The sequence below is a fragment of the Panthera uncia genome, chromosome B4, assembly GCF_023721935.1.
Source record: "Panthera uncia isolate 11264 chromosome B4, Puncia_PCG_1.0, whole genome shotgun sequence".
Classification (NCBI taxonomy): Eukaryota; Metazoa; Chordata; class Mammalia; order Carnivora; family Felidae; genus Panthera; species Panthera uncia.
In genome coordinates, this window is record NC_064809.1 from 131,538,988 (window position 1) to 131,561,540 (window position 22,553).

A 22,553-nucleotide genomic window follows, 5' to 3' on the forward strand; every position below is an offset into this window, starting at 1 on the left:
CCCCCCCCCCCACAGAATCTGCTTAACTGGTTCAGTGTCGTCTGGTCTTAACTGGTCCTTGCTGAAAGAGCCCATCTGAGAGGATTAAGGGCCAGATTCAGAACGGGAACACACAGCAGCTGTCACGCCGGCACGAGGAGTTGCCGGAGGCACCTCATTACATCCTTCGCCCATAATGGGCCTGGCAAGACCACTTTTTGAGGTTGTTCAGTTGGTTTAGGGCAAGGCTGCCTCTGGGTCCTCTTCTGGAAATGATTACAATTTGCAATCTAACAAAAAACATTCCAACCCAGGGCCTTTAATTGTCAAAGAAAGCCCCTGGCAATTGTTTAATGGAATTAGCCAAAAGAGGCTCGAGCCTAACGATCTAGCCTGGGGAACCTGCGGAGACCATTGGCAATTTCTGACTTCGAAAGCGCAAACTTCCCTTGTAGCCTAAGTTTTTGATCAAACTGTTGTAGTAACACGTACTTGATTTTACTGACGGAGCTCTAGTTTTGAAATATTTCATAAATGTGATTCTGTTTGATAACAAAAGACCATATGGTAGATACACTGAATTAGCTAGGTGTCTGTCCTCAGAGGACATTTTCAGATGGCTTTCAAATATCGAAAAGGAGTGGTGTAGTATGTGCACTCTGGGATCCAGGGAGTTCTGGCTCTAGGCTTCCTCCCTTAGAGGAAGGCTCCCCGGGCAGGCAGGCCTCTGCCTCCAGTTGTCCCTCTGTGAAATGGGGAGGGAAGAAAAGCAACATGATGCTTTTACAACAGGCAGACTCCCGCAAGCAGATCCATACTGAAGTTGGACACCTTTAATCAACTGTGCTGATGTTTAATTTACACACAGTAAAACACACCTGCATGCAGTTTGTTGAGTTTTAACAAGTATAGACGCTTATGTAACTATCACTGTAATCAAGATATTTCCATCACCCACAAAGCCCCTTCATATACCATGGCAGTTAGTTCACACAACCCCCTCCAGCCTCAGACAGCTACTGATCTGCTTTCTGCCACTTCCGATGAGTTTGTCCGTTGTGGAATTCTACAGAAACAAAATCATGCATAATGTTCTCTTCTGTGACAGAGCTCTGTTTTATAAGTAGGACTCCTCTACCTTTGGTCTTCAGAACATGTCCTTGTCTCGGGTGGCAAGAGGGCGAGCGTGCCAGGGTTTGAGAAGCAGTGGGAGAGCTGTGGACTTCTTAGTTGCCTCCTGGCTCTATTCCTGTCTGATTTGGTGGTCTTAAATTTAAATCTCCCAGTCTGATTCCAGTACATATATAAATGTTAGTAAAATGCTGCAAAAACCCATGTGATGTTCATTCCAATCTCTCTCCCCTGTCTTGAAGGTCAAAGATGAGCCGGACTCTCCTCCTGTAGCCCTGGGCATGGTGGACCGCTCTCGAATTCTGCTGTGTGTCCTCACCTTCCTGTGCCTCTCCTTTAACCCCCTGACTGCCCTGCTGCGGTGGAGAGGGGCCCCCAGCTCTGACCAGCACCCGTACTCTGGCTCCGGCCGCAGCATACTGTCCCTTGAGTCAGGTAGGTAGAGGGCCCTTCGTGCCACCAAAGCATGGGTGGGCTGCCGTGGCAGGAGATGGTCCCTGCGTGTGCAAAATGCTCTGCTCATTCATGGGGTCCCGAAGGGCTTTTGTCGCAGGCCTGGTAGGGACTGGCATAAGTCACATTTTGGAAGTAGCAGGGCAAGCCCAAGTTCAGTAAGAACAGAACAAATCAGGAACCCACACTGCTGTTGTCATGGGGGCAGGGATAAGGGAAATGGGGGTATACCTATTTGAAGGAAGATGTGATATTTTTGCCTGAGTCATGAAACCAGTGGTCCGACCCCACCTTGACTAACACAGACTTTTGTGGCACCCAGCTCCATAATGACAAGGGCTACAGGGTTCCTGTTTAGGCTACAGAACTGTCCCAGATTTGCTGATAGCGATCCCTACCTAAAGCATTTAGACATTGTTACTAAATGAAGCAGTCTTGTCATCCACACTTCTTCTGAAAGTGAGGTAGAAGGCTCTTACCTGTCAAATGCTGGGGCTCACGAGGTGCCCTGCGGTCCCCTACGGCTGCTCTGGGAGGCCTTTCCTCCTGGCTCAGCTGAGATGTTCCTCTTTAGGCTCCGGGGGCTGGTTTGACTGGATGATGCCAACGATCCTCTTATGGCTGGTGAATGGTGTGATTGTCCTGAGCGTCTTTGTGAAGCTGCTGGTCCACGGGGAGCCAGTGATCCGGCCACATTCACGCTCCTCAGTCACCTTCTGGAGGCACCGAAAGCAGGCAGACCTGGACCTCGCCAGGGTGAGTCCTGCCGTCCACCTCTCCCCTTCCTCAGCCAGGCTCAGCTGATAACTCAGTGACTTACATTGAGTAGCCAGTGTATAAAATCCTGTCATAGGTGCTTGGGGGTGGCAAGAGCAGGACGGGACCCTGCCCCTGACAGTCACAGGGCAGCAGGTGAGAGGACACCTATGTGTCAGTGATTCCGTGGACATGGGTGGATCTGCAGTCTGTGCTGTGACAGAGGAAGAAGAAAGTGCTGCGGGGGTTGGGGCAGGAAGGACAAATTCTGGCCGAGGGAATCTGGGACCTGAGCAGAGAGTGGTCAGGGAGGGAGGACCTTCCAGGTGGAGAAGTCTTGAATAGATGGGATATTTGGGGACCAGCAGGTGGGTCAGTATGTCTGGAGTTATAGGATATGTCCGGGACAGGTGAGGGCTAAGGCTGGAAGTGTATCTAGGGCCCAAATTGGAGAGGTCTTTGACTAGTAACTGATTTGGGGATTTTTTCCCAAGGAGAACCAGGAAGGTTTTTGAGCAGGAAAATTAGCTGAATGTTTTCTTTTGAAATCAATAAAGAGGGGCGCCTGGGTGGCTCCGTCAGTTAAGCATCAAACTTCAGCTCAGGTCATGATCTCACAGTTCGTTGGTTCAAGCCCCGCATCTGGCTCTCTGCTGACTGCCTGGAGCCTGGAGCCTGCTTCAGATTCTGTGTCTCCCTCTCTCTCTGCCCCTCCACCACTTGAGCTGTTTTTCTTTCTCTCTCTCTCGCAGAAGTAAACAAACATTTAAAAAAAAAAAATAGGGGCGCCTGGGTGGTTCAGTCGGTTAAGCGTCCAACTTCGGCTCAGGTCATGATCTCGCGGTCCGTGAGATCGAGCTCTGCGTCAGGCTCTGTGCTGACAGCTCAGAGCCTGGAGCCTGTTTCAGATTCTGTGTCTCTCTTCTCTCTGCCCCTCCCCTATTCACGCTCTGTCTCTCTCTGTCTCAAAAATAAATAAACGTTAAAAAAAAATTTTTTTTTTTTTTTTAAATAGAAATTAAAAAAAAAAAATAGAAATCAGCAGGGGCGCCTGGGTGGCTCAGTCAGTTAAGCGTCCGACTTCAGCTCAGGTCATGGTCTCATGGTTCACGAGTTCGAGCCCCATGTTGGGCTCTGTGCTGACAGCTCAGAGCCTAGAGCCTGCTTTGGATTCTGTGTCTCCCTCTCTCTCTGCACCTCCCCCACTTCCACTCTGTCTTTCTCTCTCAAAATAAGTAAACATTAAAAGAAAAAAATTCTTTTTAAGTAAAAAAAAAAAATAGAAATCAACAAAGGAAAATTTATGGGGAGGATTCTGGGGCAACACACAGCATCAAAGGAAGAGTTAAACGTCACATGTCAGAGGCACCAGAAGCAGAACAGTCCTTGGCTGCAGTACACTACAGGCCACCCTCCCCTCCTGCGGGCTGCAGTGCCCACAAGAGAGAATCTGATTGACCAGCCTGGAGCTGTCAGCCATGCCGAGGGCTGTGGGTACTGGAATGTAGATGTGGTTGTTGGGGGCCTATCCCTTGAAGCGGGACTATTCCCAGAAAAAAAGCATTTCAAGATGTGTGTCTTAAAGGCAGGTTCAGGTCTGTGTTTAATGAATGTCATTCTGGCAGCTGTGTGAAGTGTGGGGTTGGGAGGAGGGGGCACCGAATACACAGAGGCAGGGTCGCGGCTCCTGGAATAGACCTGTCGAGAGGTGGCAAGAACCTGGAATGGAAAGGAAAGACTGACTTGGGAAATATTTGAGCCGTAAAGTGGAATGGAAATGATGTGGCATTGACTCCAGGGTCGGGAGCCCTGGAGCTGTGGGATCCTCTGTCTGAGCGGTGTTACTTGAAGTGCCGTGAGCGGGCCCTGGGGGTGAGAAGGGACCAGGAGGCAGGTGTGTTCTAACACACCAGAGTGTGTTAGAAGCTGTGCATCAGCTGGGAGAGGGTGCTCCCTTTGTCCCGATCCACTTCCCATAATGGTGCAGGGAGGAGATACGGGTGTCGTACTCACCGCAGGACACGGGAAAGGAGAGGATGGCTTCGTTCTGTTTCCCATTGATGAGAGAAACAGACAGAGGTCTTCCAATACAGAGCCATAGCTTCTCCATTAGAACCTCTCAGGCTGGCAAAGAGTAGTTCATCCAGATCCTTGGTTACAGTAGTTTTGCCATGTGTTTGTCTAAAGCGGGGGTTCTCAGAGAGAGGCGGTTTCTATAGGTGGGGGAGGGTGGGGCTGGAGGACCAAGAATTTGCATTTCTGACAAGATCCCAGGGGCTGACGCTACTTGTCTCCAGGAACCACGCTTTGAGAACGTAAAAGCCTAAAAGATCATCTAAACCCATTTTATCATCTTACGTATAAAACTACTACGGGAATTTGTGAATAGTATTTGATCATAGATAGACCACAGTACAATCCCAATTTAGTAAAAAAAAGCCAGGAGAAAACATATGAAAATGTCAGCAATCATTCTTTCTGGGGGATAAGGTTCCTAGTGATTTGTTTACTCTGATAATCTAGGGAGTGAAGGGAGGGTAAAAGTTTTTGGTAAAGCAAAATAAAAAGGCCACAGCAAGGCCAGCGAACATTATACCTCTTGCTGCTTTCTAGGGGGATTTTGCGGCTGCCGCGGCCAATCTACAGACCTGCCTGTCAGTGTTGGGCCGGGCGCTGCCCACCTCCCGCCTGGACCTGGCCTGCAGCCTCTCCTGGAATGTGATTCGCTACAGCCTGCAGAAGTTGCGCCTGGTGCGTTGGCTGCTCAAGAAGGTCTTCCAGCGCCGGCGGGCCACCCCAGCCACTGCAGCGGGCTTCGAGGACGAAGCTAAGGCCAGCGCCCGGGACGCAGCCCTGGCCTATCACAGGCTGCACCAGCTGCACATCACAGGTGAGGCGGGGGGTGCGGCTACCACTGCCGGCTGGCCTTAAGGTGCCCCGTGCCGTCTCCACCCTGGCTTGGTTTGCCAGTTTTTGGTCCCAGTTGAAGCCCTTTTTACACTACTCTTCTCGAATGGTTAGACAGGCCTTCCACCCACACTCATGGCTGTAAAGATAGCTCGTTACTGCAGCTCATCAGTTTAAGATGCACATTTTTTCACATTAACATCTCTACCCTTGGGTTGTGTCCCTTATTTACACAGTGATATGGAATCACAGAGATATGGAATGGGTGAATTGGCACTGTTTTTTCCTTAGTGGTACCTAAAATTAATAGTAAACTTAAAATTGATGTCATCTTAGATTCAATGGAATGTCATTTATTTCTTTCAACAAACTCCTCTAAGGATAGGCAGGCTGGTCAGCAAGTGAATGACAGTTTAGTGTGGTAGTGGTAGCAGAGGATGGGGCTTCGGTCGGGAGGCGGGAGGGAGGGGGTACTTGTTGAGGAGGGTTTCAGGAAGCTTTCTGAAAAGTCTTGGCTTTGCATGGCAGGATGCGTAGAGGACGCCAGCTGCGTGGAAGGGGATGTGCCTTCCAGGCAGAAGGACATTCCCAGGGAGGAACCCCACCTGGGGGCTGGAACTATACCAGCTGGGATAGTTCCCATCACTCATTCCCTCCACACTTGCTGAATGCTCTGTGCACCTGGCTTTATACAAGGCACTGAGAGGACAGGTGACTAAAGTATGGTCCCCACATTGCTTCCATCCTCCCTCCCCTGAAAAGAGAAAGCCAGATCGTGCCTCTTGAGGGAGACCAACACCCGATGCCTGTGCAGAACAAAGTGTAAGGGCTGATAAAAAGACGGGGCAGGCAGGGTGGCCCCGTGGGAAGAACGTGGGGCTGATGAGGTCAGGAGGCCTGGCTTGGCCACCGTCTGGACCTTTGACATGGGGCCACCCCTGAAGCTGAGCCTCCCTTAGCAAAACGAGGGGACTGCTCGCCCTAGCCACCTCCCAGCCCTGTAGTGCGGACCAAAGCAAGAAACAGCATGAAAGCCTCGCAGCCTTGATGAGCCCCCTTGCCTGTGCAAGGACACTTTGGCCCGTGACTTCAAGGTCACACCATGTGAGCTGTGCGACCCTCATATGGGAGGTGTAGTAAGCTTTTCCTAGCCTTCCACCTACTAACCCGTGATGTGTCTGGCTGTCCTGGCTGTTTTAGGTTACTTCTCCCTCAAAAAGATGCGTGCTTATATACTGTAGATTCTTTTAAAATCACCTCTTCCGATATTTGGAGGCATAGGGTGTGTTAGCATAACATGGTTGTGCTGTTGGCACTGTTTGGAAAATGTCTCAGTGCACATCTCCGAGTCCCATACGACAGCCTGCAGTCACAGTGGCTCCCATTTATACGTCCCATGTGCCATGTGCCGGGTACTTAACATGCATTTTCTCTTGTCCCCAACAACCTATGAGGTAGAAAGGAACCTATGAGGTAGAAAGGAGCTACTGAGTCGCAGAGCCTAGCATCCCATCCAGGACCATCTGATGGCAGAGCCCAAGTACTGTCTTCAGTCCTTCCGCTCTCACTCTGACTACACTAGAGAAAACCTTGGTTTGGAGGAATGTGTTAACATCAGCGTCTGTGTCTGCCTGCCACAGGGAAGCTTCCTGCAGGATCTGCCTGTTCGGATGTGCACATGGCTTTGTGCGCCGTGAACCTGGCTGAGTGTGCAGAAGAAAAAGTCCCGCCGAGCATGTTGGTTGAGATCCATCTGACTGCTGCCATGGGGCTCAAGACCCGCTGTGGGGGCAAGCTGGGCTTCCTGGCGGTGAGTACCCTGCAGGTCCCCTCTGCAGACTTGCACTAGGCGCCCTTCCCCAGCCAGGAGCTAAGTTGCAGAAACGGGTGTGGGTCTGCCTTTGGGTGCTGACTATCTAGAGGAGTAGGTATTCATCCACTAGGCTATTTCACAAATATTTATGGCACTGAACAAAACAGACCCCCCTGCCAAAAAAAAAAGAAAAACAAAACCCCAAACCCTTATGGCTCTTATAAGCATAAGTGGGGCATTTTGGCACCTGAAGTAAGACGGACTCAGTGATGCAGAGTGACCTGGATTCAAGGGGTTAAATATATGACTTCTGCTCTTCAAGTGGTCATAAAAAAATTTTTTTTAAGTTTATTTTTGAGATAGAAGGCGCGAGAGGGGGGTGGCGTAGAGAGAGAGAATCCCAAGCAGTCTGTGCGCTGTCAGTGCACGGCCTAACATGGGGCTCAAACCCACAAACCATGAGATCATGACCTGAGCCAAAGTCAAGAGTCAGATGCTTAACTGACTGAGCCACCCAGGCGCCCCGTTGTGGTCATAAAGATTTTTGAAATTTTCTGGTTGTGTCTCCTGGTGTTTTTATCCACAAAGAAAGGTAGTGATTACATACCTTAATCACAGCACTGTGAGTCCAGAAATGGGAAACCGTGCACGTCTTCAAGGAACTCAGGTCAGACCCAGGGCAGGAACTGCTGTTATCAGGCGCCTCCGTTGTGCCCGGCATGGGGCCAGCCTTGGGAATTCACAGTTGGCCAATTCACAGTCCTTGTTATCAACTAGTTCACAGCATCTGCTGACCTCAGGCTTTCTTACTCCAGCAGAAACAGGCATGTTTTATTCGGTGCTCGCTTTGAGTAGGCTGCCGAATACATCAGCTGTGTTCAGAACAGAACGATCACATCTCCGTTTGTTGGCATATCTCAGTAATGACACTGATGAGCTGATGAATAGGAATGTGCCCTGTGGTGACACTGATGTTTCCTGAAGTGTGTCACCACAGTCTAGGTGACAGCATGGGAAAGCCCAGTGTGCTTTCTGTGTCTCAGTCTTGTCTCAGTGACCCTAGATAACATGTTCATTCAGCAAACGTTACTGAGTCCCTGCTCAGTCCGCTGCATCCTCTGCAGTGGAAATGCAGCAGTGAGCAAGACATTTGCCCTGTCCTCAGGGAGCACACAGTCTGGCAGGGAATTCAGACAAGGAACAGGCCTTAAGGACAGTAGGTGAGTGCAAGCCTTATTTGGCTGCCCAGAGAACACACTGGGCTCTTAACCCAGTCTTCAGAGAAGTCAAGGTGGCATTTCCGGGCAAGGCCAATCTAGGCTAAGAGCAGGAGGCATCAGCCAGGCTGTTTCCCTATTCCATTTGTTTGTCCTAATGTCTGATAACATAGGCATGTTATCACACTTGTAACTTCATGCCCCCCCAAAGGTGTTTTGAAGACCTTAATTTTATCAAAATACAATGCACATACAGAAAAATGTGCACATTTTAATTTACAGCTTGTAACAACTGCCCAGAGCCAAGAAGTAGGACTTCTGGGGCGCCCAACTGGCTCAGTTGGTGGAACATGTGACTCTTGATCTCAGGGTTGTGAGTTTAAGCCCCATGCTGAGTGTAGAGAGTACTTAAAAATAAAATCTTTGAAAAAATAGAAGAGGGTGCCTGGGTGGCTCAGTCAGTTAAGTGCTGACTCTTGTTTTCAGCTCAGGTCATGATCTCACAGCTTCTGAGATTGAGCCCTGCATCAGACTCTACACTGACAGCATGGAGCCTGCTTGGGATTCTCTCTCTCCCTCCCTCTGTGCCCCTCCCCCGCTCATACTTGTGTGATCTCTCTCTCTCGATCTCTCTCTCTCTCTCTCTCTCTCTCTCTCTCAAAAAAAAAAAAAGAAGAAGAAGAAGAAGTAGGACTTCCCATCATGTCCAGAAGTTTTTGCAGGCTTTCACTCACACTGCCCCCTACAAAGATAACCATTATTCTGAATTCGGTCACCATAGTTTAATCTGCCTCTTAATTTGTTATTTCTATAAACTTTTATTAAAGTTTACTTATTTGTTTTTGAGAGAGAGTGTATGAGCAGGGGAGGGGCAGAGAGAGAGAGAGAGAGAGAGAGAGGGAGGGAGGGAATCCCAAGCAGGCCCCGCACTGTCAACACAGAGCCCAGCTTGAGGCTTGATCTCACAAACTGTAAGATCACGGCCTGAGCCAAAATCAAGAGTCGAATGCTTAACCAACTGAGCCACCCAGGCGCCCCTTTATAAACTTTTTGTTAAAGTATAACATGCATGTAGAAAAGTACGTAAATCATAAGTGCACAGTTCAGTGACTGCACAGAGTGAATGCACTCATAAAACCAGCAGACAGATCAAGAACAGAACATGACCAGGACCGCAGAAGTGTCCCTTGGGCCCCCTTGCAGTTAGCAAACTACCCCTACCCCTAAGCTCTCCAGCCAGAGTGATCACCATCCTGATCACTTCGCATGTTTTGCCTCGGAACTTTGCATGAGGGGAGTCCTACAGTATGTGCTTTTGCTCAGTGTCATGTGTGAGATTCATATGTGTTGTTGCATATAGTTATGGATGGTCTATTCTCCTTGCTTTATAGTATTCCATTCTATGACTAGACTTATAGATGGACTGCTGAGTTGTTTCCTGTCCTTGGTTATTGGGAATAGTGCCGCGGTGAACATTCATCTTTTGGTGAGCATGAGATTGCATTTCTAGGGCTGGTGTTGCTAGGTCAGCGGTCACGTGGATGTTCAGCTTTGGTAGACGCTGCCTAACGGTTTCCCAAAGCAGACGTACCAGTTGCCACTCCGCCAGCAGTGTATGAAAGAAAGTTCCAGCTCCACATCCCCACCGAACAGAGGATAGTGTCATCTCTGGCCCTTCTGGTGGTGCCTGATAGTTTTCACTTGTAACTTCCAGGGGATTAGTGATGTTGAGCACCTTTTCATTGGCCATTTGGATCTTCTCTTTTGTGAAAACCACAGAAGAGTCCTACCTATTTATTTGGGATGCTGGTCTTTTTATTGATTCAAGGAGTTCTTTGTTCTGGCTCCAAACCTTTGTTGGATGTGTGCTTTGTATGGATCTCTCTCCCTCTGGGGCTTGCCTAGTCTCTCTCTAAATGCTGTCAACTGATGAGCACAAGTTCTGAATATTTGTCAAATCAGATGATTAGTCTTTTCCGTTACATACACTTTGTGTCCTGTTCAGTGAATCTCTGCCCTGTCTCACTTGTGAAGACACCTTCCTCTGTTGTCTGCGAGACACCGGACTTTTTTTTTTCCACATCCAAGTCCATATCTATCAGGAGTTGATTTTTTGTATGAGATGGAGGTAGGCATGCAAGAGCTACTTTTTTTTTTTTCCACTTGAATGTCTCCCTGCCCCAGACTCTTATTAAAATGACTGTCCGTTCTGCTCTGCACCAAGTGGTACTTTTTTCATAAATCAAGTGTCCGTATATAACGAGTCTGCCTCCGGATGCTCTGATCTGTTCCATTGCACAACACCACACACCCCTAATGGTCGAGTCTTCTAATATGTCCTGATATCTCTGCATGTATCAGCCCTCTAGCTTTAGTGACTAGTGTTACCTCCCCCTATAAATTTTAGGATCATCCTGTCATCCCAGAAGTCCCTCTGGGGTTTTGATTGTCCTTATTGCCAAGACGCAGCTACCCTTCAGAGGGACTCAGCCCATTTGAGGAAGGTGTATGTGTGGCAGCTGAGGATCGGGAAAGTGTTTCCCTTAAACCCCCCCCCCCCCCCGCCCATGAGGCCCCATCCTCAAAAAGATTTGGTATGCCTGACAAGCAATGAACAATGTGATGTGTACTTCCTCAGAATTTTCTTCTTGCATGTACTAATACATATATGCATTATAATCTACTTAGTGTGATCATACCAGAAACCCTAGTTTACCACTTGCTTTTTTCAACCAAGCGGTAAGTCTTGGGCCCCTTTCTTTGTTGTCTCCTTATTCCGCCGGGGGACTTGGTACCCCGGCACGTTTGCTGTCGGGCCCTGGGGTTGTTTCCAGGATTTGCGGTTCTGGTGCTGCAGAGAGAGTCGTCACACACTCTCCTCACCCACCTGTAGAAGTGTCTCTTGAGGTTAAATCTCTAGAGATGGTGACACTCACTCAAAGGCCAAAAATATCTGGAACACTTGATGTATTGCCAAATTTGCATTTTCAGTAAGGTGGGCAGAGGAGAGGAACTGATTCCTAGGAAGGTAACTGCCCCTTTCATCTGTTTGCTTCTCTTGGGAGGGGACAGATTAGGAGACCCAGATAGTACTCTCCTAAAGAGGAAGAAGAAGCTTTGAATTCAGCCAAATATATTTAGCTAGCAAATGAGTCAGACTTTGAAGGCAGGTGGAGGGCTGGCCTCTGTGAAAATGATTTAGACCAGAGGTTTGCAATCTTTCTCAGTTCATGGCACCCTTGGTGTCTCAGTAATTTTTTCATGGTTCCCTGGGCTAAAGGAAATACCTAACGGTTCTGTTTAATTTTTTTAATGTTTATTTATTTTGAGAGAGCGTGCACAAGTTGGGGAGGGGCAGAGAGAGAGGGAGAGAGAATCCCAAACAGGTTCTACACTCAGTGCAGAGCCCGACGTGGGGCTCAAACCCATGAACCACGAGATCATGACCTGAGCGGAAATCAAGAGTCTGACACTTAGCCACCTAGGCGCCCCAGAAATACCTAACAGTTCCATTTAATTCATTAGGTACAGACATCTTGATATCTTGATACATATTTATCTCTTAACAATTTAGTAGCCATTAAAAAATATACACAAAATTGAAAGAAGAAATAATATATTTTTTAATGTTTTATTTATTTCTGAGACAGAGAGAGACAGAGCACGAGTGGGGGAGGGCAGAGAGAGAGGGGGACACAGAACCCGCAGCAGGCTCCAGGCTCCGAGCTGTCAGCACAGAGCCGGACGCAGGGCTCAAACTCACAGACCGCGAGATCATGACCTGAGGCGAAGCCGGACGCTCAACCGACTGAGCCACCCAGGCACCCCAAGGAAATAATATTTTTATTCTTGATAACCATGGTTACTTACTAGTGGGGTACATGTGTCTGTTGGGTACCACATACCTTCTCAAACTTTGAAATCAGAGTAACACCACCAATTTCGTCTCCTGTTCCACAGTGATTTTCATGCAGCACTTGCTTTTTATTACAACAGCCTCTAAAAACCCAGCTTCTTAAAGGTGTGATATCATCCAAAGGAAGGTCGTGCAGTCTCCCACTGAGACTTCCAACTACCCCCATTTACTGCTTTACCTGGTGTCTGACTTGTGTTGAGCATGGCTGTGTTTACCTCAGAAAATATCCCCTGTAAAATGTCCGGTGGCGCCCCTCCCAAGTTCAGGATGTTGCTTTCAGGGTGCCTTGGCACACAGTTTGAGAACCATAGGGGAAGCCCGGTGTGGGAGGACTGTGGAACGGGGACTGGCTGGGTGGCACAGGGTGGCTCTTGGGATCTAAGCAGTTCTGAGTCTCCAGCCACAGCTGCTCAGCTTGGCAGTTAGCAGATGACTTAGAGGGGAGGGGGCTCACACCCGCAGCTTGGGGAGATTCTGGTGTCTGTAAAATTTAGGGAAATTATCATAAGGTGATAATGCCAAGAAAATTGAAGAGCAACAGAAGTTATTTTTTTAGTTTTCCTTCTAGCAATTATGCTGTGGAGACTGTATCCCAGGATTTATATTTCTTATTAATTCAAATCACCAAATTCCAGCTTACACACACACACACACACACACACACAGTGAAATTTCTTACAACTAAGGTTTTTCTCAAGAATTAAGCTTAGGGACACCTGGGTGGCTCAGTCGGTTAAGCATCCGACTTCGGCTCAGGTCATGATCTCAGTTTGTGAGTTCGGGCCCCACTTCGGGCTCCATGCTGACAGCTCAGAGCCTGGAGCCGGCTTCTAGTTCTGTGTTTCCCTCTTTCTCTGCCCCTCCCCCCACTCATGCCCCCGCTCTCACGCATGTGCTCTCTCTCTCGCTCTCGAAAGTAAATAAACATTCAAAAAAAATTTCAAAAAAGAATCGAACCTAAAAATGTATTTTAACTTAATGATTTTCTAAATGGCTTCTCTGGGTTCCTCTTGCAGAGCAACCTGACCAAGCTTTGTTTCTGCTTCTTTTGCTGACGTTTGGGCCCTTCTCAGGGAACAGTTGTTTTCCGTTTCCCCTGGAGCAGCTCTCGTGCTCCCTTGCTTAGCAGGCAACTGTTAGAAGGTTCTTTGACTTAAGAGGCGCTGGGACTGCCGCCACCCCACCCCCAGCCTCTGTCCCATTCAGGCTCCTCCACTGCAGTTACAAGCTCAGATTCAGCAAGTGCTTTGTTGAGAGTCAGGAGAAGGTCGTAGGGGTGCCTCTTCGTGTGTTCTCCAGTATCCTGTCTCGTATATGGCGGCCAGCAAAGAGGAGGAAAGGCCAGTAGTGCTGCTGGCTCCGTGACTGGAGACTTCAGTGAATTAAGTGCTGTGATAGTCTTCAAGTATATCTGTAGAGCAGCTTGGCCAGGTCATTCTCTCTCAGATTCAGACAGCAATCGCCAGATCCCCCCCCCCCCCCCCCCAAGAGAGTCTGTCATTTCAGTCTGTGTTCCTGAGTGGCACTTCGGTGGTGCTATTTCTGACCCTGGCATTCAAGTCTTCTGAAGCCGTTATATTAGCTGATGGCTACTTAGAGCCCAGTAAAGGTCAGAACCATCAGACTGAACTGGACAAGGAGGCGCTGCCCTCATTGTGGAGGCAAGGGCGGAAGTATGAAGGTTTACATCTGCGAGCCTGTCCCAGCAGCCCCTCGTCCAGGTTCCCTGAGCTCTGGGTCTTATGCTTCTCCCTCCCCCCTATCCTTCTCTGCTCAGCTCCTCATTCAGATTAGCCTGCACTGAGTGGTTTTGTGGGTTGGAAATCATGGGTTTTAGAATAAAAATATCCTCACTCGATAAGTGATAGAACTTCTGAAAACATGGGTAGACAGCCTGCAACTCTGATTCCTGGGGACCTAGAGTGATGCTCCCCTGCAGCAGAGGAGGGGCTGGGGAGATGGGCACTGGCTTCGAATTGCCCAGCAAAGCGGCTTTCAAAGTCTTTCTTCATCCTTCCTCACCAGCTGGTGTTCACATCAAGGGCTCATCTAGGGCTGGGATGCAGGTCTCTTTAGGGGGCCAGATAAAGCCCTTGACAGGCCAACTCTGGGGGGAGAGGCATCATCCACAGGCATGCATGCCTGCATGGGTCCTGGGACAAGCCTCAGGGCTACTCCTTCACTCTCGTGCTTTCCACTGTGATGATGGTGTAACTAACAGTTACTAGTCACTTGCTGTGTGCCTTTACTATATATACTCTTCATACTCAAAGGTAAAAGAGATGAAAAATTAGAGCAGAACATGCTTTTGTCTAAAAATATCACAAAAGTAATTAAAATGACTGATAAGAAAAGTCCCAGGATCCAAGGGGCCACCTGGCTTGGACACAGGTGCTCACAGGGCTGAGGGTGGGCGTGCAGCCGGGAGGCCTCCGCAACCCCTCCTCGATGAAGCACCCCCTCCCCGCCTCTGCAGGTCGAATGCCAGCAGGGCCAGAGGGAGCTTCCAGGAGGATTAGGCAGACCCAGCAGGGCAGGGTGCGGCGGGGGCCCCACAGGAGCCCCGAAGCCCTGTCCAACCCTCCTGCTGGAGGTTGGACCTGGTCACCAAGTCCAGACGGCTCCACCAGAGCCACTTGCCCTAGTTACAGTAGTGGCATTTACCTCCAGGTCTGTGAGCGTCCCGGCCCTCCTGTTGACCTCCTTTCCCCAGCCTGCCTCCACCGCGGTGGCGCTTTTTGATGGCCCCATAGTGGCCACAGCCAGCGTTCCGCCACCCCAGTGTTACCCCTGGCCCGTGTCCTTCCACAGAGCTACTTCCTCAGCAGAGCCCAGAGCCTGTGTGGCCCCGAGCGCAGCGCTGTCCCTGACTCACTGCGCTGGCTCTGCCACCCCCTGGGCCAGAAGTTTTTCATGGAGCGGAGCTGGTCGGTGAAGTCGGCTGCCAAGGAGAGTCTGTACTGTGCCCAGAGGAACCCAGGTGAGAACACCTTTGCAGCCACCGGGTATTGGGAGAGCCGCGAGAGGCACCAGTACTTCAGGGGGACTGTGCTCCAAACGCATGGGGGACACAGGTGGTCTCAGTCTTGTTTTCCCCAAAGCTCAGGGAGGTCCCAAGCCTGGTGAGCAGCGCCTCTCTCCGACATTCAGATCCCGTGGTCCTCACATCAGTCAAGCCGTTCTTGCCCTTGTTCTGGGTGCTTTGGAGACAAAAGATGTGTGGGGCTGCTGCTCACTGGCCCCGGCTTCCTGGTCCCGCTGGAAAGCAGACGTGGTCGGAGCAGTTAGAGAACAATAGGCGACAGGCGCTCAGCAAGTGCTTAGAGTGGTGGCAGGGACAGGGCTCCAGGCATCAGAGGAGAGGCTGGCTTGCTGTCCCTGGTGTTTGACAGTGATTGGAGGCGACTCGCCCAGTGCTCAGACTCGAGCGGTAGGCTTTCTGCTTTCTGTGTGCTTTCCCCTTTCTCGAAAGTGGGGGCCTCGGGAGAGTGCGGCGTGTTCTGCAGGTACGGCGTGTGTGGGAGCTTCTGCTATCCTTTTTTAAAAAACAACTGTGTTGTGTGATATAAGAAGTTTCGGTGCACGACACCAAAAAGGGAGGATAAAAGTAAAAGCAATCTTAAGTCTCAGCCCCATCCTCACGGTCTGTTTGGTCTATACCACAGACTTCCACTGGCTTTCTCGCCTCGTGCAGACTCTGTTTCTAGGCCTGACTGCCCAGAACGTGCTCAGAAGTGTCCTGCCTCCCTGTCCTGGTCGGATGGAGGCCCCCGTGTCTGTACGTGTGAGGGGAGGGAGGGGCTGGTGCCACCCCACTTTGGGCCCGCCAGTGGCCACTTGGCCGTGACAGCCGTGGCGAGCTTTGCAAGGCCACTTGTTTCATCAGCGCAGCCAGACCGTCGCTGGCCGCAGAGGTCTGGAAAACAGGAGCAGGGCTTCTGTGTCATGTCAGGGCAGCGGCCACCACTTTGTTCTCAGCTGGACGTCCTCCTGCCCATTTTCTGTTTTCTGATAAGGCTTGCAGCCCCAGCCTTGAAGGAAAGTACTGAATACTGTGCCAGGAGACCCAGCACCCCTCGCACATGCCTCCCCCCCCGCCTTCCAACTGTCTAACAAGGTGGTTGTGGGCTTTGGTTGAGAAGGGGGTTCGATCCCCATTCAGAGCGGGTAGCTGTTTCTCGGGGTCCTCTCAGTACCCTCTGTTTTCTCTGCAAAGACAAAGATGGGCTCATGATGAGACCATCTAACCTTTCAGGCCTCTCCCCTCTTCTTCAGCTGACCCCATTGCCCAGGTCCACCAGGCCTTCTGCAAGAACCTGCTGGAACGAGCTGTTGAGTCGTTGGTGAAGCCTCAGGCCAAGAAGAAGGCAGGAGAACAGGAAGAAGAGAGCTGGTAATGTCCCCAGAATGGGCCCCTGCCTCAGGCATCTGCCCAGGAAGCTTGGGGGCAACTGGAGGCCCACATTCCTGGAAGCAAACAATCCCTAGTGTAGGGTCTGTAGGGAAATCGAATGATTCCAGGGTATTTCTCAAACCTGGCAGCCTCACAAGAGTCCCTTGACCTGACCTCTGTGCCCTTTCCTCCCATACCAGGTGTACCACTTCCCCCCTCTTTCTCCTTTCCCCCATCCCTTCACCAAGCAGAGGCAGTTCTCGGAGCAGATCAGAGATGTGATCAGGTTGCTTTGCTTTTGGCAGTGGGGAGGGGGGGTGGCCTGTCGAGGGCATAGGAATGGAATGTGGAGGGCTGAGCAGAAGGCAGACATCTGGGGGACTCAGACCTTTATGCAGTGTGCCAAGCAATTTCTTATTCTTAACAGAGCTATTAAGCACAGTCTTTCTTCCTCAGAGTAAGAGCTGAGGGGCGGACAGGTGCCAGAGTCACTCTCCTACAAGGCCCAGGTCCTGACTGGAGTGCACCTTAGTGGGGAAGGGAGGGCAGCTCTGCCGGTGAGATCAGCGAACTTGTGGGAGGAGATGACATTTGAACTAGGCCTTGAGGGGAGGAGCATCTGGAACAGCCCAGACATGTGAAGAATGAAAGCCTGTGGAGACTGTGAATGGTGTCAGTGGTGTTGGGGACAGGGCTTAGGGTGTGCCTGGTGTGATTGGGGTGGGGGGGGGGGGGGGAGCAAAGGCCAATATAGCCATTGGGTCTTGGAACTGGAGCGCCGAAGCCAGGCATGAGCGTGGTCCTTCTGTACATTCTGATGTACCATGGAACCGTTTATTTTCTTTCTAGTGAGTTCTCTAATGCTCTGGAGTACCTGAAATTACTTAATTCTTTTGTGGACTCTGTGGGGATTGTGACACCACCCTTCTCCAGCAATTCCGTGCTCAAGTCAGCCCTTGGTAAGCACTTTGCAGGGTGGCTCTTCAGGCCTCGTGTTGCTTAATTCAGTTTCACAGCCCTTTTGTCCCAGCGGGTCCGGATCAGTTGTGAGTGTTCACTTGAGAATCTTCTCTGGATCTGAGGTGTGTATCTATGGCCCCACGTGGCTCCAACGCACAGTTACCCCCTGCTGGGTGGCGTTCTGGGGACAAGAAATAAAGATTCTCCTAGAAGTGGGACGATGAGCAGTGAATGTCTTTCCTTGGAACTTTCCCAAACACCCAGACTGGGCAACAAGTGGTCCGGACACCAGGAGCTCACTTGTTGATGCACGGTGGCCCTGAGGCTGCTTTTGGGTCTGACAGTCTCTGCTGAAGAGACTTTTCATCCGGGTATCTTTACTGCTCAGCGGCTGCCCATTGGGTGAGCCAGTGCAGCCCGCTGACTGACATTCTTTGCTTCTGTCCCTAGATGGCCATCAGGATGATAGCACAGCAGCTGTTTCTGAGGCTGCTGGGAGAGGGGGGCCTTCAGGCTCTCTTCTGGCCACTCTCGCCAGGGAGGGAAGGATTCCAGAAAAGCAGCCACCCCATCGTGACCCCTGACCCTGCAGCCTGTCTTTAGAAAAGCACGGGCTCTTCCGCCTTTTATCTTACGCTTCCACTTCCTGCCCCACCACCCCTGGCATCGCGAGATCACTAGCACCGTAATTCTGCAGCTGAGAAAGCTGAGCCTCTGAGAAGAAAACACTGAAGATTCTAACCACAGCCTCTTACTGGAAACACTTGAGAAACTCCACTCTTTGTGACTTCATTAGAGATTCATGACGTTTCCAGCACTTACCTTAAAAATTACATGACAGTGAACGTCTTTGCTGTACTTTTTTTCTCTAGGCCATTTTTTTTTGGTGATAGACTGCCCCAAACGGGATTACTAGAGTTACTAGAGTAATAGGAGTGGGCATCTTTAAGGCTCTTGATACAGATTGCCAGTACTTTCCAAAAGGACGTGCTGGCTCGCGCTCCCACCGGCATCTCTATGAGAGGGCCACGCAAAGGCCCCTGGCCCATCGCCAGAAGGTACAGATGGCACGTGCACATGGGAACTAGGTGCAGGCGGCCAGGCTGAGCTTCGTAGGTGTGTGGGTGCTGGAGTAACATTTGGTGCTGTTCCGTTCCAGGTCCAGATGTCATCTGTCGGTGGTGGACGTCTGCCATCACTATGGCCATCGGCTGGCTCCAGGGAGATGACGCAGCTGTGCGCGCTCACTTTACTGAAGCAGAGCGTGTCCCCAAGGCCCTGGAAGTGACAGAGTGCGTAAGCCTCCTTGGCCACTCATTGGCTTCTCTCCAGGGGAATCCCAGGTGTGCCAGGCTCACTTCTGTGCGTCAGCAGAGTGGCCACTGGGGTGAAAGGTTGCGCAGCTTGGGGACTACATAATAGATGGAGAGGTGAAGCCAGAGGGAGGAAGAGGGCAGCACGGAGAAACCGATGGCAAGCAAGCCCATCTGCGTGCGTTGTCCTAGCAGCTGCCAGCGCTACTCCCGCATTCTCATGGAGCCACAGGCTAATGGGGATGGAGAGCAGTGTGGCTCCCGGCATCTTCAGAAGCTCATGGTGCAGCCAGGCAGCGTGGTGATGGCTCACGGCCAGCACAGGGCTTGTGAGGGCCCGTCTCTCGCGTGCCAGCATTGTACCCCCTTTCCTTTCAGCTTCCTGTCAACACCCACCCCCTCCGCCCCAATCAGCCCTTCACTAAAAGGCTTTAGCACGAGGCATAACCAGAGAGCTTTTGACATTCCTCTTTGGGGACCCAACGCCTGCCTCTGGGGCATTTGGCCCATAGTAACGTGCAACCCCCTGTCTGTTTCTGACTGGATCTGAGTGCCCCTAACATCTTCTGCAACCCCAGAGAAATTGTACAGTGCTCCAAGACAGAAAGTTCTTGTCCTCAGACCCAAGGCCGGAACATTTCCTGTCACGCAGACTCTCAACCAGGAGAACAGGAAAGAGCTGAGAAAAGTAGGTCTCGGCAGGTTCCCTAAGGCAGGTCACACACCCCAATTTCTTTTGAGTACCCTGACCATTGAGCACCCACCTTACACTCTCCCAGCCAGTGTGCCTGAGGACATGGCAGGTAGATTTGTCCAGAGTCCCCTCATTTGTGAGCAGCAGAGCCCTGGAATCAGCTAAGACCCTCAGCTGACATTCCTTCCCCTGAATTCAGTCACTCTAAGGACCCTTTGCTCTTTGGGAATAATGATGCTGTGGGAACGAACCCTCCCCCACCCCAGCCTCCCCAGTCTCTCCCCGATCTGCTCTATGAAAAGAAGCTACTCTTCTCTGGAGAGCTTAATACCCAGCTTCTGGGGGAACGGCCCCTCAGAGAGCAGGCACAAATAATGGAGTCCATACTTTATGTCATCTCAGGTGGCAGCAAGTAGGATTATGGCCACTTTACAGATGAGGAAACTGAGGCACAAATTGTTTGAATGACTGTTTTAGGTGGCTCCTTAGTGGTAATCCTGGTGGTTGAGCTGGGTGTCTGATCCCTGACTCTCGGCCACATGCCCCGTTCCTGGGTCTCCTGCACCCCCTTCCATGATTCCATTGTTTATTTAGTAGATACTTAACGGAGGGCCCCCTTGGTGCCCAGCTGTGTTCTGGGCTCTGAGAGGCAGCAGTAGACAAGAGAGCAAGTTGCGGCCATAAGCAGATAGATAGTGGCCCGACCTGCAGAGGTGCTCTCTCCTGTGGGCAGCTCGTGCCATTGCCTTTGCCAGACCAGTGGTGGCTTCTGTGAAGCACCCAGTGCAGCTCTTCACTGGGAGGGGTTCTGGGCCAGAGGGAGGGAGGCCCATAACCACAGGTTGGTGTTGAGGGGAGCAGAGGTGAGTACAAAGGGCCTGACCCAGTGGGTAGCCTGAGGAGGCTTATAGAGGGCAGGACAGGAGAAGGCAGCCCCGGGAACACAGCAAGTGGAATAAGTCTCAGGAGACAAGTTGGTGAGACAGGACACTCCTGTGCACCCACGTCAGCAGAGGCACAGAAGGGGGAAAGGAAAAAGAGCTGGTCTGCCGATGCCTGCATCCCGGAGCAGAGTCTGAGGTGGATGCGGGACGGGAGGGCCATGGCTGGGCTGAGAAGGGCCTTGTTCAGCCGTGAATGGCCTGCAGCTGCCCTCCCTGTGCTGCCCCCCGGTTTCTTCCCTCCAGCCTCTGGCCCCTGGATATTCTCCCACGCATCAGAGACTCCAGGCCTTTGCACATGTTGCACCTCTGTCTGGAACCCTCCCAGAATGCCACACGACTCACTCCGCTATTCCTTCAAATCTCTGCCCAAATGTTACTTTTCCAGCAAGGACATCCTTGACCACCATCCCTTATAAGACGCCACCTTCTTCCTCTGCTCAGCTTCCCTTCATGGCGCTTGCTCTGCCTGGCATTACATGTTCAGTGTTCAGTGCATTTATTATCTGACTCCCACACTCGAAAGCACCTGCAGGCAGGGACTTGGGTTGCCCACTGCTGCATCGCCAGGCCTGGGGCTCTATCAATACTCCCTGAATGAAGGAGGCTGTAGGGGTGGGGAGCCCGCCCTCATTCAGGGCCCCGGCATCTCAGATCTGGAGCCATTGTGGCCGCATGTGAGTGGACAGACCCATGTGTCACCGGCTCAGGCTCTTCCTCATGCCGCCCGAGGGACACTCACTGACCTCTTGCCTCTCACCTCCCTCTCACTGTCCAGGAGCCCCCTGGTGAAGGCCGTCTTCCACACCTGCAGAGCCATGCACACTTCACTCTCCGGGAAGGCGGATGGGCAGCAAAGCTCCTTCTGCCACTGTGAGCGGGCCAGTGGCCACCTGTGGAGCAGCCTCAATGTTAGCGGGGCCACCTGCGACCTCACCCTCAATCATGTGAGTGGGGGCTGATCTGGCCCCCTACCAGGGGGATCTGAGGGGGAGGTGCTCAGCTGTGGTGGGTAGGAACACCCCTGCCCACCTTGAGCTTGCCCGGCCTGTGGGGCCGTCCCAAAGACAAACCGGGCAAGCGGTGCCTTTCCCCAGACGTGGCCTCTTGGCCCAGTTAGGCCCCTTTGGAGTCCTCAGGGCGAGCATGTTTCCACCTGTGCCTTTGCCGGGTTCCCCGAGTCCCGGGTCCTGCCGGTCCTCAGCTCTGCCAGCCCCAGGTGAACCAGAGACGGTCAGGGCTCTGCATCTGCTCCGGGCAGCTTGCACAAGTCCCGCAGACCACTGCAGGCCAGCCTTAGAAGGGGCCCCGAGCCGCGCGCACACGCACCCCGAGCCGACTGACCGGCCTGGGCACCTCCGAGGCCAGGTGCCCGCCTCCTAGCGGGCAGCTGTGGTGCATTGTAGTTGCATTGCATGTTCTGGTGGTACCCGTGCAATGTTTCCACAGTGCATCACAGAGGCCTGCCTGGCCCTCGAGAGACTTCCTACCGTGCCTTGGTAGAGGGCGCTGCCGTCACTGTTGGATCCCAAGGCATGGCCGCCCCGGGAGAGAGGAGGGGCAGGGTGGGCACAGCTAAAAGCGAAGCACGGTCTGCACACTCAGCAGGAGTTGGGTTTCCCTCCATGAAGGGAGGGACGGGCTATGGCCCGGATGGTCAGACTCTGAGCCCCCCACTGGGGTTTGGTCCGAGGTAGCTAGGTTGGCACTTCTGGCTAGAGGTGGTGAGTATCAGTCCCAGATACTAGGGGGAGCCCGGAAGCATGCCAGCCCTACAGAATAAGCACTGTGCCGGAGGGGCCCAAGAGTAAAGGCCCACGGAGGAGCCACATAGTTTCAGCTGACTTTGGGAAACGAGAGAGAGGCTTCGCACTCTTGGGGCTGGGGTTCCTGGGCAGCAGTTCTGTGTGGGACAATGGGCCAAGGAGGAGACCCCGTGGAGCTTGGCATCTGTCAAAGGGCAGAATCCAGCCCCAGGCCGCTCCCGCCGCCCAAAGGTGCTCCCCCAGCGCTCACCTCTTAGAAATGCCAGGCTTGGGGCGCCTGAGTGGCTCAGTCGGTTAAGCGCCCGACTTCGGCT

General features: G+C 51.8%; 1 protein-coding gene across 1 annotated transcript in view; it reads left to right on the plus strand.

Annotated features, from left to right (window-relative positions):
• SREBF2 (sterol regulatory element binding transcription factor 2) overlaps window positions 1–22,553 on the plus strand; it is a 58,139-nt gene that overhangs the window by 30,402 nt on the left and 5,184 nt on the right. The window contains exons 8-16 of the mRNA XM_049626440.1: window positions 1,353–1,545; window positions 2,138–2,319; window positions 4,933–5,209; window positions 6,867–7,036; window positions 14,984–15,152; window positions 16,448–16,565; window positions 17,415–17,524; window positions 18,685–18,817; window positions 21,252–21,420. Coding sequence (XP_049482397.1) covers window positions 1,353–1,545; window positions 2,138–2,319; window positions 4,933–5,209; window positions 6,867–7,036; window positions 14,984–15,152; window positions 16,448–16,565; window positions 17,415–17,524; window positions 18,685–18,817; window positions 21,252–21,420 — 1,521 coding nt within the window. The remainder of the gene's footprint in view (window positions 1–1,352; window positions 1,546–2,137; window positions 2,320–4,932; window positions 5,210–6,866; window positions 7,037–14,983; window positions 15,153–16,447; window positions 16,566–17,414; window positions 17,525–18,684; window positions 18,818–21,251; window positions 21,421–22,553) is intronic.